Source organism: Passer montanus, unplaced genomic scaffold, assembly GCF_014805655.1.
Source record: "Passer montanus isolate IOZ18808 unplaced genomic scaffold, ASM1480565v1 scaffold4, whole genome shotgun sequence".
NCBI classification, from domain to species: Eukaryota; Metazoa; Chordata; class Aves; order Passeriformes; family Passeridae; genus Passer; species Passer montanus.
The window spans coordinates 2,656,431-2,671,881 of record NW_024368818.1 but is presented as its reverse complement, the minus strand read 5'-3'; the positions used below and the strand labels follow the sequence as shown (position 1 = coordinate 2,671,881).

The 15,451-nt window shown below is 40.4% G+C and overlaps 1 protein-coding gene across 5 annotated transcripts in view; it reads right to left on the bottom strand.

Annotated features, from left to right (window-relative positions):
- The window catches only part of LNX2 (ligand of numb-protein X 2), a 58,368-nt gene that overhangs the window by 14,811 nt on the left and 28,106 nt on the right, over nucleotides 1-15,451 (bottom strand). For all 5 annotated transcript variants that reach the window (XM_039718345.1, XM_039718349.1, XM_039718350.1 and 2 more), the window contains 3 exons: nucleotides 11,387-11,911; nucleotides 3,365-3,603; nucleotides 2,126-2,325 (listed from right to left, as the gene is read on the bottom strand). In XM_039718345.1, coding sequence (XP_039574279.1) covers nucleotides 2,126-2,325; nucleotides 3,365-3,603; nucleotides 11,387-11,787 — 840 coding nt within the window. In that variant the 5' untranslated portion in view covers nucleotides 11,788-11,911. The remainder of the gene's footprint in view (nucleotides 1-2,125; nucleotides 2,326-3,364; nucleotides 3,604-11,386; nucleotides 11,912-15,451) is intronic.

Here is a 15,451-nt window from a genome sequence, read left to right as displayed (position 1 = left end):
CTGCTGGCAGCACCATGAGCTCAGACAGAGCCACGGTGGTGTCCTGCTCTGCTACTGCCCTGAGACAGGCTGTAACCTTGGGCAGAGGGAAAGGAGGCATAGCTAGGAGAAATAACACTTAGAGCTGCCTCCCACAAACACCACTAGGGCCCATCCATCAGAGCCCTTAAATTAAATCAATTTTTATTTTAACTGTAGCTACCTAAAGTAAATACATAAAATATGTGAGCACTCAAAGGGCACAGAAGAATATATGCAATAAAATGCAATTTTTCTTTCCATAACGCAGTTTAAAATTTCAGAACAAAACAGCCATAGCTCTTCTTGGGGAAAGGGATTCTCATTAGGACTTGCTTCACATGAATTACTGTCACAGTCCAGCACAAAAAAGACACAATTTGTAGAGCACTTTGAAATTGTTAGGCACCTATCTGCACCTTGCAGACAACACAAGCTTTTATGTAGCTGTTACTAAATGCTGTTCCCACAGCTCTTAAAAGGGTAATACTTCTTGTTTGACTGGGCAAGAAAATGCTGAGTTTCATCTCACAGTCCTTTCTGGCTCTTTCTTTTAGACCTTTCCAGCTCATAAAAGCCCTGGAAGACATTTTCAGAAATATCCAACTAAAGTGTGCATGCTGAGCTGCACCTAAGTGCACCTAATTACAGACAGCAGAGATTGAACCTGATCATTTTAACACAACAGCCCAGCATCTGCACAGGCAAATTCAAAGAAATAAAGATATTCTATCTCCCCTCAAAATTAGGTTTTACCCTCTGTACCTCTCCCTTGGCATGAGAGAAGGACTCTCATGAACACTCACTTAGCATCTGACAGCCCCACTGCCAGGCTGTTGGGAGGGAAGACTCACTGCAGCTAGTAAATTCCTATTTACAGTCAATTCACTGCCATTTATGGCTTTGGAAAGTGTAACTGACACCTGCCCAAACAGCAGGAATTTCCAAAGCTTCACTGAAACTCAAGCTCCCTATTCTGTCAAACAAGTAAAGCCCTTAGTACAAAAATAAATGAGGCAGCATTCAATCAGTGTCTGCAATTACTTGTTGAAAAGGAAACATCTTGGAAACCTCTTGGGTTGTTTTCTTGGCCAGCCACCATGCTTACACTCCAAAAGCAGAAAAAGGCACATTTCTCAAAAGGGACTTTATTTTCTGAAGTGCAAACTAATTTTATTCCAAGGGTAACTACTGTATTTAAGCTACTTCTATCAGCTTGATTTCAAAACAGTGAAATGAAGAAGGCTTACAACTACATTTGGGCTGATCTTAGGCTGCCAGATCAAAAGCAAACATTCCTACTGAAGGAACTTTGAATTGATGATAATGTATTTATTTCAGGTGGAATGATTAAAAATAGAAGCTGGGTGACTGTTCTGTTTATGTAGCACTCAGTTACTTTACTTTAGTGTCGTATAAATGACACCTTCCACAATATAAAAACTTAAACTTCAAAATTAATAGAATTTGGGCTTTTTCTATTGCCTGTGGTTGATTACTTAAAACCAAAACAAAAATACACACTCAACCAAAACGAACTTACAGTTTATTTTTTTTTTTTCTTTAAATGCTTACAACATCTTGCTTTAAATCCTTCCATTGAAGCCTATCAGTGAGTCTTTTATACATATTGAAAGATGCTGGTCAACTGCCTCAGCTTTTGGAAGACAACAGTGAAGTCATATTAAAATAACAGTTTGGATGAAGCCAGCCTTACAATCCACAAATTGCTTCTTACATAGGACAAGTTACGCCAACTTGCTAGCCAGAAATAACCTTGGGCTCCTTTGGAATGCATGAGTAAAGTTGAAATAAGGACCAAGTCCCACAGCATTTAAAAACAGAAAAATAAACTGTTGACAACAGATGCTAGGGAGGAAAGATAATTCCAGGGACTGGTCCGACAAACAACATAAAGCATGATAGCCAAAAGTGCTAGAACAACAGGCTCTGCTCTGAATATTAATTTGCTTTCCAACTGATAATTGCAAAGCTAACATTGACACAACATAGTCTGACAAGGAAAATCTTCCATCTCATTTTAACAACAATTCTGCAAGGAGTGAACAGAAAGCAAGCAGACAGAATACGTAATTAGGTTCCATACTTGAAGTATTTGGTCTCCAGCAAGAAGTCTTCCATCTCTGGCAATGATCCCATCTCGATAAACCTCTTGAATGACAATGTTGATCAAAGGTGTTTCATTGCCACCCACTATGCTAATTCCTAATTCAATATAAGGATTGGACCGATGAATTTCAATAGTAGTGATCTCTCCTTCAGGCAAGGTAGGTGGCTGTTGATTTGCTGCCAATTATTTTTAAAAAGAAAGACAATTAGTATCTTTTCTACTTCATTCACTTCCAATAAAATAAATCACCAAAAAGATAATGTACACAGGCCACAAAGCAGCAGTTTAACAAAAAAACTAAACCAGTGCAAATGGATCAGTTCCACTACTTGTTGGAACCCCTAGCTTGTTAGAAAGCAGCTAATGACTTAGTAGCATCCATGCTTCCTGAAATGGGGTCATTTGGATTGGAATAGGATACTCTGAACCGTTTGGATCCCATCCTTTATAATCAATTTCATATCCTTCACTGGGTCATCTGGGGATTTGCATTTGAGGATGATGATAAAAAATGCATTTTAGGGGTTATCCCATGATAACTTCTTTGTCTTGCAATTGCATGAGGAGCTGCTATTGAGTTACTGGGTCAACTGAAGGAGCCCATTTCTTGGGAGCAAACATGGAGACAGCTAAAGAGGAAAAAGGAGAATGCTAAAGGATGGCAAACACAGAGGAGAAGGAAGGGGACAGGGCCACCATCCTCTGTGGTAAGGCTCAGCACTTCCCCTGTAAAATCCCAGATGCTGAATGTGTTACTGCTCATTCGGTGCAGATGAGTGCAGGAGTAACTCAGCTGCCTTTTTGCTTGAGCACAACAGCACTCTGTGTGAGAAGGCTGCTGATCCAGTTGGAGACAAAACCAAATCTCATATTAGAAAACAACTTTCTTAATTTTACAGAAACTACACTCCTTCCATTTCACTTGTGAGGCCAGTCCCACTAGGAGATTAACATGAACTACTGCACTGTGACACAATAAATGATGATACAGCACCACAGTAGCTGGCACACACTCAGAGATACTTTCCTTCCTGTGACTTTATCTCAGTTGTAAACTAGCACATAATCAAAACACACTAATATTTCTCCAGAAATTGCAAAAGAAAAGAGCCAAAGATGAAGATGCACATTCACAGTTGGTAAGAGACAAGCTCTGACACCACAAATGTTTCCACATCTGATAAAAGAGACTTGAGAAGATAAGTGATGACATACTGTCTGCTACTGTGCTCTCCTCAAAAGGTGGATTGTCGATGCCGGGCTCGTCTGTCCACGTGGGCAGGGCGGGCGAGGTAAAGCTTGGCTCAGCTGGCACTATTCCCTGATCAGGGTCCGGAGATAAACTGCTGGGCTGCTCCGGCCCGCCCAGACCACTCTCGCCCTCTGCTTCTACTTGCAGCTTGCTCGTTTTCCTTCTCTCCAGAGCAACTCTCCGATGAGAAGCCCCAGGACACCTGTAAAGACAACACTGATATCATGCTTCAAGCCTGCACCCCTGTTTGGAGCACAAAATGCCCAAGTATTTCTTCGAGTTAAATCAGTCTTCTTCAAAATCATAGCTTTAAACACAGCATTAAAAAATACTAAAGACACTGAATTTTAAGGCCAAAATATGTTTTAGTGGACAAAACTCCAATATTGCTTTCTTCACAAAACTTCTACTAGGTAGTTTTTTGGCCATGAACTCAAGGTGCTGTAACACCTTCTGAATGTGGACTTATTTTGTTATCACAGAATGGTTTGTGTTGGAAAGGGCCTTAAAGATCATCTAGCTCCAACTCCTCTGCCATGGACAGGGACACCTTCCACTAGAAAGTGGATTCTGTAGATATCAGTTTCTGGAAGATAATCTGCTGGAAAGAGGGTCAAAAAAATCCTCATAAAAGAAGCCCTGTTCCAAGACACAACTGGAGACCTACTGAGTCTCCTTTCACCTTCATAAGCCAAAAGAAGTAAGCATTATATTTTCCTGAGCTTATTCAAAGGAGGAAAGAGATTAACATTGTCCCTATATTGCAATCTAAGTGTTGAAATACCGAAATAAAACTCTACTTCTCTATGAGTCTGTATGAGAGGTTTAGCAAAAGTAACAGCTCTGTTAATCACTTGTCTCTTGGGCCAATAAGGTGTTCTCATCCCCCTCCTGTCTCCTGTTTTTTCTTTCTGACTTCATATAGGAGGTGCAATTTTTGTTTCCCTTATGCAAGAGTATTTGATGTTTTTCATTACAAAATCAGTTTCCATTACTCTTACTGCAGTATTTATTTTTGCTTATGTTTAAAAGCCTACAATAGTTCATTGCAACAAAAGGGCCGCAATATTGCAAATTTATGGAAAGCCTTCATTTATCAAATCGTCTTGCACTTATGTGCACATAAGTAGACATGGACATCAATCTTACATCTGCCTCTGTGACAGTTTTGCCACTGTCTGATAAATCACTTCTTACAGCATTCGAAGTCCTTAAAGCTCCTGCTTCTGAAACTGCTGACCACCCCAAAACGCTCATACTGTAGCAGAAAAAAAGGAACCACATTCATGAAAGGATTCAGTGTTTGGCAACTTGGCAGATTGTTATAACAAAAGAAAAAATTATTTATTCTTGCAAGAGAAGAAATGTGTTAACAGAGTAGAAGACAGCAGAAGCCTAATGACATCCATCCTAACTTATTAAAGCATGTTTTGAGAATCACAATTCTGTTCTGACATTCTGTAAAAGGGATTTGGTAATTATATGGTTAGACTGTTTCAGCATGGATTTTGAAGATTACCTGCTAACAAAGTTTTCAGATCCAAAGAATGTTGATAAAGCTTTTGTGACCCCCAGCCATGTTATACATACATCACATTATATATATACATACATATGAAAATACCTTTTTTTTTTTTTAATTATATACAGAGAATGATAGAGTGGCTGTAGTTGGAAGGGATCTTAGAGATCATCTAGTTTAAACCCCCATGCCATGGGCAGGGAACACCTTGTACTAGACCAGGTTGCTCAGGACCCCATCCTGCCTGGCCTTGAACACTTTCAGTGATGGGGCATCCTTCATCCAGCCAGGAAACTTCTCCCAGTGTCTCACCACCCTTACGGCACAGAATTTCATCCTAGTGTTTAACCTAAATCTACCCTTTTTCTGTTTAAAGCCATTCCCCTTAACCTATCACTACATGCCCTAACAAAAAAAAATCCCTCTCCAGCTCTTTTAGATACTGAAAGGTATCTAAAGGCTATAAGGCCTCCCCAGAGGAGTTCTCCATGTGTTCTCCCCTTGTCTCAGGTCTCCCTTTGTGTTCTCCATGTTTAGAAGAGTAGAAAAAAGTAACCCCAATATGCTCTGAAATACGCATAAAAACATACATTAGAGACAGTTCATATTATGACATGATGCATTTCAGAAATAACTCCTTGGGGCTTTTCCCAAAGCAACTGCTGGTCATTTTGTTCTTCAAAGTTAAGAAAGGGTAAGCAGGAAAGATGAAAATTATTTGAAAGGTTTTGCTTTGTGAAAACGTTTCTCTTATTTTAATGATGGAACATAACCCTATTTCTTGGCTTTGCCCAGACAGTATTTATTACAGAAAACCACTGGTATAGTGGGACAGATCAGCCAATATATCTGTCTGGTGGCCAGAGACACACAATTACATGTGAAAATCAGCAGGAAATTTCTATCATTGATCATTTCACAATGCAAGCCTCAAAACAGCCCAAGGGACCAAGAAAAGGAAAGATGTTATCACTTCCCTCAGTATTTCTAGCATATGTTAACTTGATGGGTTAGCCTCATGGTCCCTCAAATCTTAATGCTGGCAACAGGGGGGAAAAAAAAAGGAACAATCTCCAACATCACTCACTTCTGCAGCAACACAGCAAGGGGTAAATGCTCTCGCAGAGAAAACCTTTTGTCTGCTGGGAGCTCTGACAGACATGCTCTCCCACACTGACTCACCAGAATTTAGGACAAAACCACCCCAAGCTTCATGTCCTTGCTGTCCCCGAACTGCTGTGCTATAGAAGTGGCAATTTCTCAGCAAAGAGGTAAATGAACAGCTCAAAACCAACACTGTCAAGAGAGCCATGCTTCAATCCCTCTGAGCCTGATGGCAGAGTCCAGCCTTCCTGGATACTTCTGTGAGCCACACACTTCCTTAGGTACCTCCTACAAACCACTGCACTGCTGTTCACTCTGACTCAGCCATCTCACAAGGCCTGAGGAGCCCAAAGGACCTGCTCGAGGTGGAAAAGCACACCTTAGAGTTTTGGGGTTTTTTAAGCTGTGTCAAACCAGGACAGTACAAAACTCATCCCTGGAAGTGTCCTATTTCTGTCAAAGCCTCCTAAAGCACAGCCAGGCCCTCCTCCACCCTCCCTCACACAGCACATTCTCCCATCATTACCTGGCAGCTGATGAAAGTCGTCACAAAAAATATAAATAGATTTGAGGTTTATTTTGGCCAATGATGCTTAATTATCATTTCAAAAGCTAGTACCAAGAAATCTAAACAGCCTCCTGAGCACACCTACTCAGTTCAGTGGAATCCCTTTTGTGCAGCACTGTATGAGGCAAAAAAGAGCAAAACCCCAGACTCTTCCCCAAATTAACCAGTAATTGTAATGGACTCTGAATTTCAGTCTAGTACAGTGCAACTGCATTGCCAGGAAAGCAGCAGTCTAGTGGAGATATTAATTCATGGGATGCCAGTTCCTAGGTCTTTAAATACAGCATGCCACCTATCAAGCAGCAAAGCCCTGTATTGGTATTCAAGCACATCTATACGGAGATTTTTTTCTTTCCATTTGCAACATAAAAAGATTTTTGTTGGCAGTAAGAATGTATTATTCACAAGCAGCAAAACCATACAGCAGTTGTGACAGTTAAGTTCCAATGAATCTCCAGAGATGCACACTTTCACTAACACCAAATATCGGGGATAAGAGCATTTTGGACTAAACCTTGTAACACCTTACGGACACAGATGGCCATCTTGTGATCAAAATAAGCTTTGGAGATTGGATTCCTTTACTCATAAAAACATTATCATAAAACAAATTGCATAAATGAGGGTTGAATTCAAACTTAGAGAAATGGTGTTTCATACCTACCTATAAAGCCAGAATATCTTGTCTAGGAGCAAGAACAAAGGCAGGCCTGTTTTAAAAATTTTTAGAAATTCTTTAATTTCTTTCATGAATCAAGATGCTCAAGAGTAAGATTCCAACTCAAACTGTTTTATGGTAGTAAAACTACCCAGCTAAAGCAACAGAGTGATGTTGCTTAACGGGAAGATTGAAGGGCAGCTATTCTAGGGATGTGAAATTAGCTTCTGCTTATATTCAGCTTCTTCCTCTACCGTCTTCAGCACCAGCTTCTGCTCAGTTCTGGATGGTGATAAAGTATAGCTTTTACCTTCAATTTCTCTTAATTCATATCAGACAGAGGAGAAAAATGGGTCTTTTTGTTTGGTGGGTTTTTGTTGTATTTTTTTTACAGCCAAGTCTGCTGGATTTCTCATTTAAAAGCTGACTTCTTGGAACACTAGCAGCAATCCCTCTCTGCTGATAAAAAGAGCTTTCATACAAAATTAAGATGTAGTTTACAGGGTATTTCTGCAGAATAACAGTAGGAGCTTGAAAAGCACATTTGCTCACTGACTACTGAAAAGAAAGAATTCATTGTAACCTACGCCATCAGCTTCTGCCCAGTCTAGTGGCTTGATAAAAGCAAACACACTAAATAACCTCAAACCAGTTGCATTAAATCATTTTCCAAGCAGGAGCTGTATTTAAGCAAAGCAGCAACCCAAGTGCCTTTGCTATTGCTCATAAAACTTTGCCAGCAAAGTGACCTTAAGCAGTAATTCTGGCAGGATTTACAGCTGCAATTCAAAGTAAAACCTGGTGCAGCTTTGGAAAGTTAAGAGTCTGTGTCCGGGTCTTGGTTTCTCTTTTGACATGGGGAAAAAAAAAAAAAAAAAAGGGAAAAAAAAAGAAAGTGGGGAAAATGAGGCATCAGGAGTTATCTAGGTTTTGGGAATCAGAGAAGACTAAGGAAAAATAAGAGTGGTTTTGTTGCATACTTCTCTCTCCCACCTAACAGAAGCTTACAAGGAGTCAAGCGGCTTCAGAGCAGGGAACAACCACAGAGAGATTGTTTACCTTCCCAGCAATGGGTAGAGTCCATATAGCATGTAAAAATTATGAATCTGTTGCCTATCCACTTATTCAAAAGAGGGTTAAATCCCATAGATCCTCTTCACTTCTGATGCTCCGAAGTGCCAGGCAGGGACAGTGCCTGCAGCTAACATGGGAGAGGGTGGGAAGAACAGGGCTCACCAGCACTGTCATAAGCACCAAAACAACTGGGATTGCCATGATTTTGAATGATGAAGTTCTGTATCTTGACAACTTGTCTTCCCATGCATTTTGTTACTCTAAATCCATATATTAAGCATGCTGAGCAACACCCAGTGAATAGCTCAACAGTTTCTTCAATTCCAAAAAATGCAATCCTATATAAAGGTCAAATGTAATCTGACATAATATTATCTGCAATGTTAGCCAGCTGGAAAAATGTCTCCATCCAAATTGGTAACTTGAGCTACCATAGGGAAATACTGGAGGTGATAGCTAAAGCCCAACTAAACAGCAACAAACACAATACTCAACTCTCTCATTATAACATTGCAAGAATTTCACAATATGATTTTGTACAATAGACTTCTTTCACTTATGAATAACCCATAAGAATTAACTCAAAATCATACACATAAAATCTCATTAACTTTTTGTCAGATTTTCTTCTCATGAATATACCTTTGATATTTAGAAATCACAAAAATTCAGCATTAACTAGGTTGGAAGAAACTTTTAGACCATAGAGCCCAATCCATGACAAAACATCACCATGTCAATTAGATCATGGCATTGAATGCCACATCCAGTCTTTCCTTAAATAACTCCAAGGAATGAAACTGATACTTACTTTACCAAACACTATCAAATTTTCTATACCAAGTGACTGAAAAACAGTACATGACTCATATGGTTCTTCCTTTTAAATCATATTACATGCACTGTGTTTAAAAAACAAGTTTGCAAGAGAATGTAATAAAACTCAAGAGTTTGAGAACTCAAGAATATTTTCTTTGTGCAATGAGGTATCATGGAGTGCAATTAGTGACTGTGAAGTAATCAGGTTTGTGTCTGATGCCTCTCATCTCCTTGTGGGAGCATCTTACAGTAATGCTCCTTAACTCTGAGGCACCTGGTGGATGCAACAACAATTTCTTCCAGCTTTTATGCTCAAATGAAGCCAATACAAAACACTGGAAAACCCCAGTATGAGGTTTTTAGACAGTGAAAATTAACCAACCATACTGCTTTCTTCAGAAACACAAACCACCTCATGTAAAGGCTTGTTGAGACTGGTTTACATTAATCAATGCCGACAATTACAACAATACTGAATTTTGTATTTCTTTCCTAAATGTAATAATCAGTAGTAGAAGTTTACTCGATTCACTAATTCATATAGAATTAAATTCAAACTATGCAGTTGCTGCCATCACTTATGTCAGCAATGGTAATTTATAGGTGGTTCAGATGTTTGCAAATGAACCTACTTGAAAACTGTGAATCACCATATACTCAAAACGTGTATCAGCCAAAATAACCAAGACAACAGAAGGAATTGGAAATGAGCAGCCTTCTGCAACTGAAAGCTTTTTCCAGCCGACAAACAGGAAAAGCTTGTGACTCAGCTCACTTGGATTCCATGATAACCTTGTGCATGAAATAAATGGATATTTCACTCATACTTAAAGAGTGCATACATAGTGTTCTATGTACAAATAAATTACATGACCTTGTTCTAAACAGCTCTAGTATCATTCAAAACTATGTCAGCCAAGGAAAAAGGACTGAAGAGGTGAGGGATATGACAGTGGGAAAGCAGAAGATTAATCAAATATTTAGCAATAGTCTTGCTAGCATTTTGCCTTTTATTAAAATTGAATTAGTTAAATTTTGCCTTTTATTAAAATAGAATAATAAAACAGTTAGGCCTCCTCACCACCCCCAAGTCCTCATATAGATCAGAAACTACTTGCCACAAGTAAACAAGCAAATGCTTGAGCTAACATGGAAGCCCCGTAGAGAATTAAATTAAAAAAAAATAAATATAAAAACCTAGAAAGAAAGGCTCCTAATTAGCCCCTGCACCTCCCTGACATGGACATCACAAACAAAAATAGCCAGGCAGCTCCACACTCACCACAGTCCACAGGGCTGTGGCATGTTCTGCATGCCCAGGGTCCTCCCAACCCCTGAATCCCCAGAAGCCTTCAGGATGTGTGGAAAAAGGAAGACGACACACTGGAAATATGAATGTGAACAAACAGTTTCCAAAGCAGGTAGTCTCTGTCCTTTCCCTTTCTCTGCAGAGCACTTGCCTGCAGGCACACCCGCACCACACACACGCTCCCAGTCTCCTCTGCAACACCACTCTCCACCAAAAGATGGTCTCCAAAGGTCTCCAAATGGACAAAGACCAAGACTTGGAAACAAGTCCATGCACCTCTCAGATGAACCTGTCTGGGTGGTCACTAGTGTCCCTGGACTGGACTGAGGGCAGGCAGAGGAGGCCCATCGGTCCTGAAAGATACCATGTCCATCTGCCTACCTCAAAGCAGAATCAATTCTGATGTAACTACTCCTGAAAGTTTAACATGTTCATAAACACTTCTAAAAATAGGGAATGGACAACTGCTACCTAACCAAGCTATGCTGGGGCCTGACTGTTACAAAGCTTTTTCCCCTAAAAGCTGACCTCGATCTTCTTTGTTCCTACTGCACCAGTTCTCTCCTCTCTGCAGAGAGAGTTTGCACATCTCCAATTTTCCCACTCCCTCAGCCTTTTTTCCCTACTGTAATCAACCGCCACATTTTATTTTTTTGATAAATAATTTTCTTCAGACCTCTAATGATCCACGTCATTCTCCCTATATCTATCACCAAGCAGTCTTCACTATTTTCTGGTGTGATGTACAAAAATAGGGTAATCTAGTGCATTGCCTGTGCACAGCTACAGACTGACCATTTCCTAGAGTCTTCTGCTGTTAATTTAGAAGCCAACTCCCTCCTCCTCTCCTGGCCAAAATCTCTACTGCTACACAAACTGGCCACAAACACGCGTGTAGGGAAAATGCAACGCAAGCACCTACAGCACCCACCTGTTTTTAAGATGTGCTGCCAGATCACATCGCTGCATCACTTCCTGACACACAGAAGAGAAGGGGCACAAAACAAAGAGCTTGTCTAACAGTTTATGAACAAGGATGCTGGATTTTTTGCAGAGTTTAAAATGGAGTCTTTTTCGATCCAGTGGGCAGAAATCCTTCTCCTGCAGAAAGTTCCTTAGGCACTTGTAGCAGAAAGTGTGTCCACAGGGAGTGTCCAACGGCTGCAACAAGGGCTGAAGGCAAATGTGGCAGACCAAGTCATCATCCACTTCATTCTGGTAGTTGTAGAGATGGTTCTCCCTTGTCCAGTGCTGCTGGCCACACTCAAAGCACAGAGGGTTCAAAGAGGCATTCTGCTCCACTGCAGCCATGTCGTCACCTGCAGTCCCCATTTTACAGCTAAGAAGGCTGACAGATCCTTCTCCTCTTCCTTCTCATAGGATGGGGATGCTCATGTAAAGCTCACAGCGAAGCAACTTCCTCCAGGGTGACTTATATATGCTCTTCACTCATTTTCTGCAACAAATAAACAGAAATTCATTCTGCAGGAAATATGGAAGTTCTCTTCAAAACATTTCACTTCTGGAAACACAACACCAAGATAGATCAGGGGAATATTTCTGTTTTCTGTAAGTTTGTCAAAGAAAAGAACCACAAAAAAATCTACAAATACAAATCCTTTTACAACACAAACATTTTATGGCTTCATAAGAGCTGGTGCAGTGCAGTGTCTTCACCTGCAAGATGACCATTTTGTGACAGCAAGGACACTATGTTATGCATTGTCACACTAGAAGCATGCAATTAGCATTTGGCACAAAAATACCCTGTTGTGGAATGATGGTTATATGATCAAGTAATTGTGTTCTTTAATATGAGATAACAATTTTAATCTGGTCCTACTCTGTTTTTTGGATTTTGACTATACAGATTATTAGATTATTAGTAATGTTCTAAATACACGGCACTGAAAATAACAGCAAACGGCTTAGCCTGGTTCATTCCATTAGTAATATTGCAAATATATCATCACTTACTTCTAGGTTTTCTCTGTGGATTGCTACACAGTATGAAGGACAGATTCTATCCAGTATGCCCCGTCTGATTTAGTACAGAGGCCAGTAATAAAAATATGGAATAACTCGTATTAAACTACTGGTTTCAAACAACTTACTTGTTTTGCTTTTTACCTAACAAAGTTACAGCACACTCAGTGTGGCAAGAAAAGACTCTAGGTCTGTCACAATGGGATTTATTTTCTAAACTTTTTATGTTATTAAACTTTGCTCATCTTAAAATAGCTGCTTGGGCAGGAAGTTGTGCAGCCATCAGTCTGCAATTTCAAACACTAAATCCTTATCCCTCCCAACCTTATTCACTCTTCTCTCCCTTACAGAATCACACTGCTTGACACACACAGCATGATGATTTAAAAAATAAAACAGATTTTCTCACAATCTTAAGGCACATTAATATTTATTAGTATTGGTAAATATTCTTACTTGTGGGGGGATAAAAAAAGCAAATTAGAGCAATATTTACTTTGTACCTAAATTCTTTACTGCAATTCAGCAAGCAACACTCACAACAGAGACTGTTTTCTAGCAGAGTAGTAGAAAAGAGAGAGAAATCTAGTAGTCTAGGTATCAGCCCTTCATCTTTATTACTGACTGAAATGCAGTTCTAAGCATATATTCTGAAGTTCATGGAAACATACACATTTCCTCATGCCTTACTTTTTACGAGATTCCCTATTTTGATTTTTGCCCCTTAACCTCACACAGGCAAGCACAAGACTTAGAGCACATTTTACAAGGATTATTATATCCTTTGACGTAAAAAGGATTAAATAGTAATTTGTAATCCAGGCTTCTATTCTGCCATGGAAATTGATGCTCATCGTTGCCCTGTCTTGTAGTAGATAATATGCACCTTCTGGAAAGGATTTCACAAGGGAAGAGCATAACAGTTCTTTGTTGCTGGAGACTAAGAACGCAAAATGAGACCCCAAAAGAGATTAGTCAAAAAACAGTCTTAAACATATTATGTAAGAGCTCAAAGATTGGAGAGCAGATAAGGAGAGCAGCGCACGGGGCCCTCATGCTCAAACCACAGCTCTCTCGCTCTGCATTCATGCTGCTGGATTAACACAGAAGGGATGAGACCCATCTAATGGCTGGTCTTTATGTAATGCAAAATAAACCAGATAAATGTTCTAGAAAAACACAGATTTGTGGCTTTACCAAATTATTTTGTCAGTCAAGGCAGGGGAGGAATATATGGCACGAGTAGTACTTGGGGGTACCTGCAACACCAACAGGCTCTGCAGAGCAAAGTGACACAAAGAACAGGCAGCAAAAGCCATTGTACAAGAGTGCTGCCCAAACTGTAGACCTGTTCCTACTACAAACTACAACCAGGACTCTTCCTCCTTCTCCAACCAACCAAAAACCCAAGAAAGAACCAAGTCCTGATATGCAGAATCACAAAATATTCTGAGCTGGAACGGATCCATCAGGGTCATCAAGTTCAACTCCCGGCCCTGCACAGGACACCCCAAGAATCACACCATGTGCCTGAGAGCATTTGCTCAAACACTTCTTGAACTCTGTAAGCCTTGGTGCTGTGACCACTTCCCTGGGGATACCATTCTAGTGCTCAACCATCCTGTGGGTGAGAAACTTTTTCCTGATATCCAACCTAAACCTCCCCTGCCTCTGCTTCATGCAGTTTCCTTGAGTCCCGTCACTGGTCATGAGGAGTGTGGATATTGGTACTTTACGCCCCCACTTCCCACCATGAGCATGTTGAAGACCATCACTAAGGCAATGGAAAAACCCAACACCATTCTGTGCACTACTGTGTAATGGAGATCCAGTCAGGACTTCTGAGTGTAACCATCCCAAATTCACCTCCTTGAAGGCTTCTAGCATTTCTATCCTCTGAAGTCCATGTAACTCATGTGGAAGTCTGTGACAGAGCATGAGTCAGTGCCATACAGTAAATGAGATAGTTTGACCTCTATAACTGGCTATGGTCAAAGAAACCTGCACCTCTCTTTTAGGAGGTCGTAATTAAATTCTTTTTTGTGTTAAAAATTTTAACAAGTTCCTTTACATTTTGAACAAAATGTAAAACCAGAGAAGTAATTGAGCAACCAGGCATTCACTGCCATGTAAAAAGTTAAAATCACAAGCCTTCTCTCTTAGCAAAGGTATACCCAGAGATAGGCTCTTTTTACAGTAATCACAGGAGCTTGAGACAGGCAGTCACTCTACTGCCACCACTGCAGGAGGTGAGCAGACACGCCTGTTCCTACGGCTCACCCAGCCCAGGGTCTGGATGCTGCTGGTGCACGGACAAACGCCCCGGGCTGTGCTTTGCTGCAGAGGTGCTGCCCTGGGACAGAGACAGGCTGTTCCTGGTGGCAACCAACATTGCCTCCTTGCTGCCAGTGCCCTGGTAACTGCAACCATCAATAAATGCCATATAAACTAAGCCAAACACCTCTTCTGCAGCTAATGTGACCACCCATGCACTACCTCTCTGCCAGTAGACCTGTGGAAGAAAGAGATAGTGGATTACAGAAAGAAGATCCAAAATAAAAAAATCTCACTGCCACCATAAAAAAAAAACTAAACCAACATAAATAAATAAAGACACCACCACCACTCCCCCCCCAAAAAAAAAAAAATTAAAAATCAAGATTTCTTTACTTTCATACTGCTGTGTCGTACTTGGGGCAAGCCCATTTCATGACCGAGGAAACTATCACCAAGATTTTTATTGATCATACACTGTGGCTGCCTAATCAAGACATTTTACCATCTGTTCCTAGTGCAAAATGTCAGTTTATTTACAAAGTTCACAAACACAGAGTTTATGGTCTGAGCAACATCTGGGATGACAGGTCAGGTCTAAATTTCCCTGATGTAAAGTACTATATCCCTGAAATCCATAATACCAGAGCACTGCCATTTATAATACCCTACTTCAACCCTCTTTCTGCACCCCTTATATTATTTTCTGTCTCCTATCACAGCAGATCACCAGCTC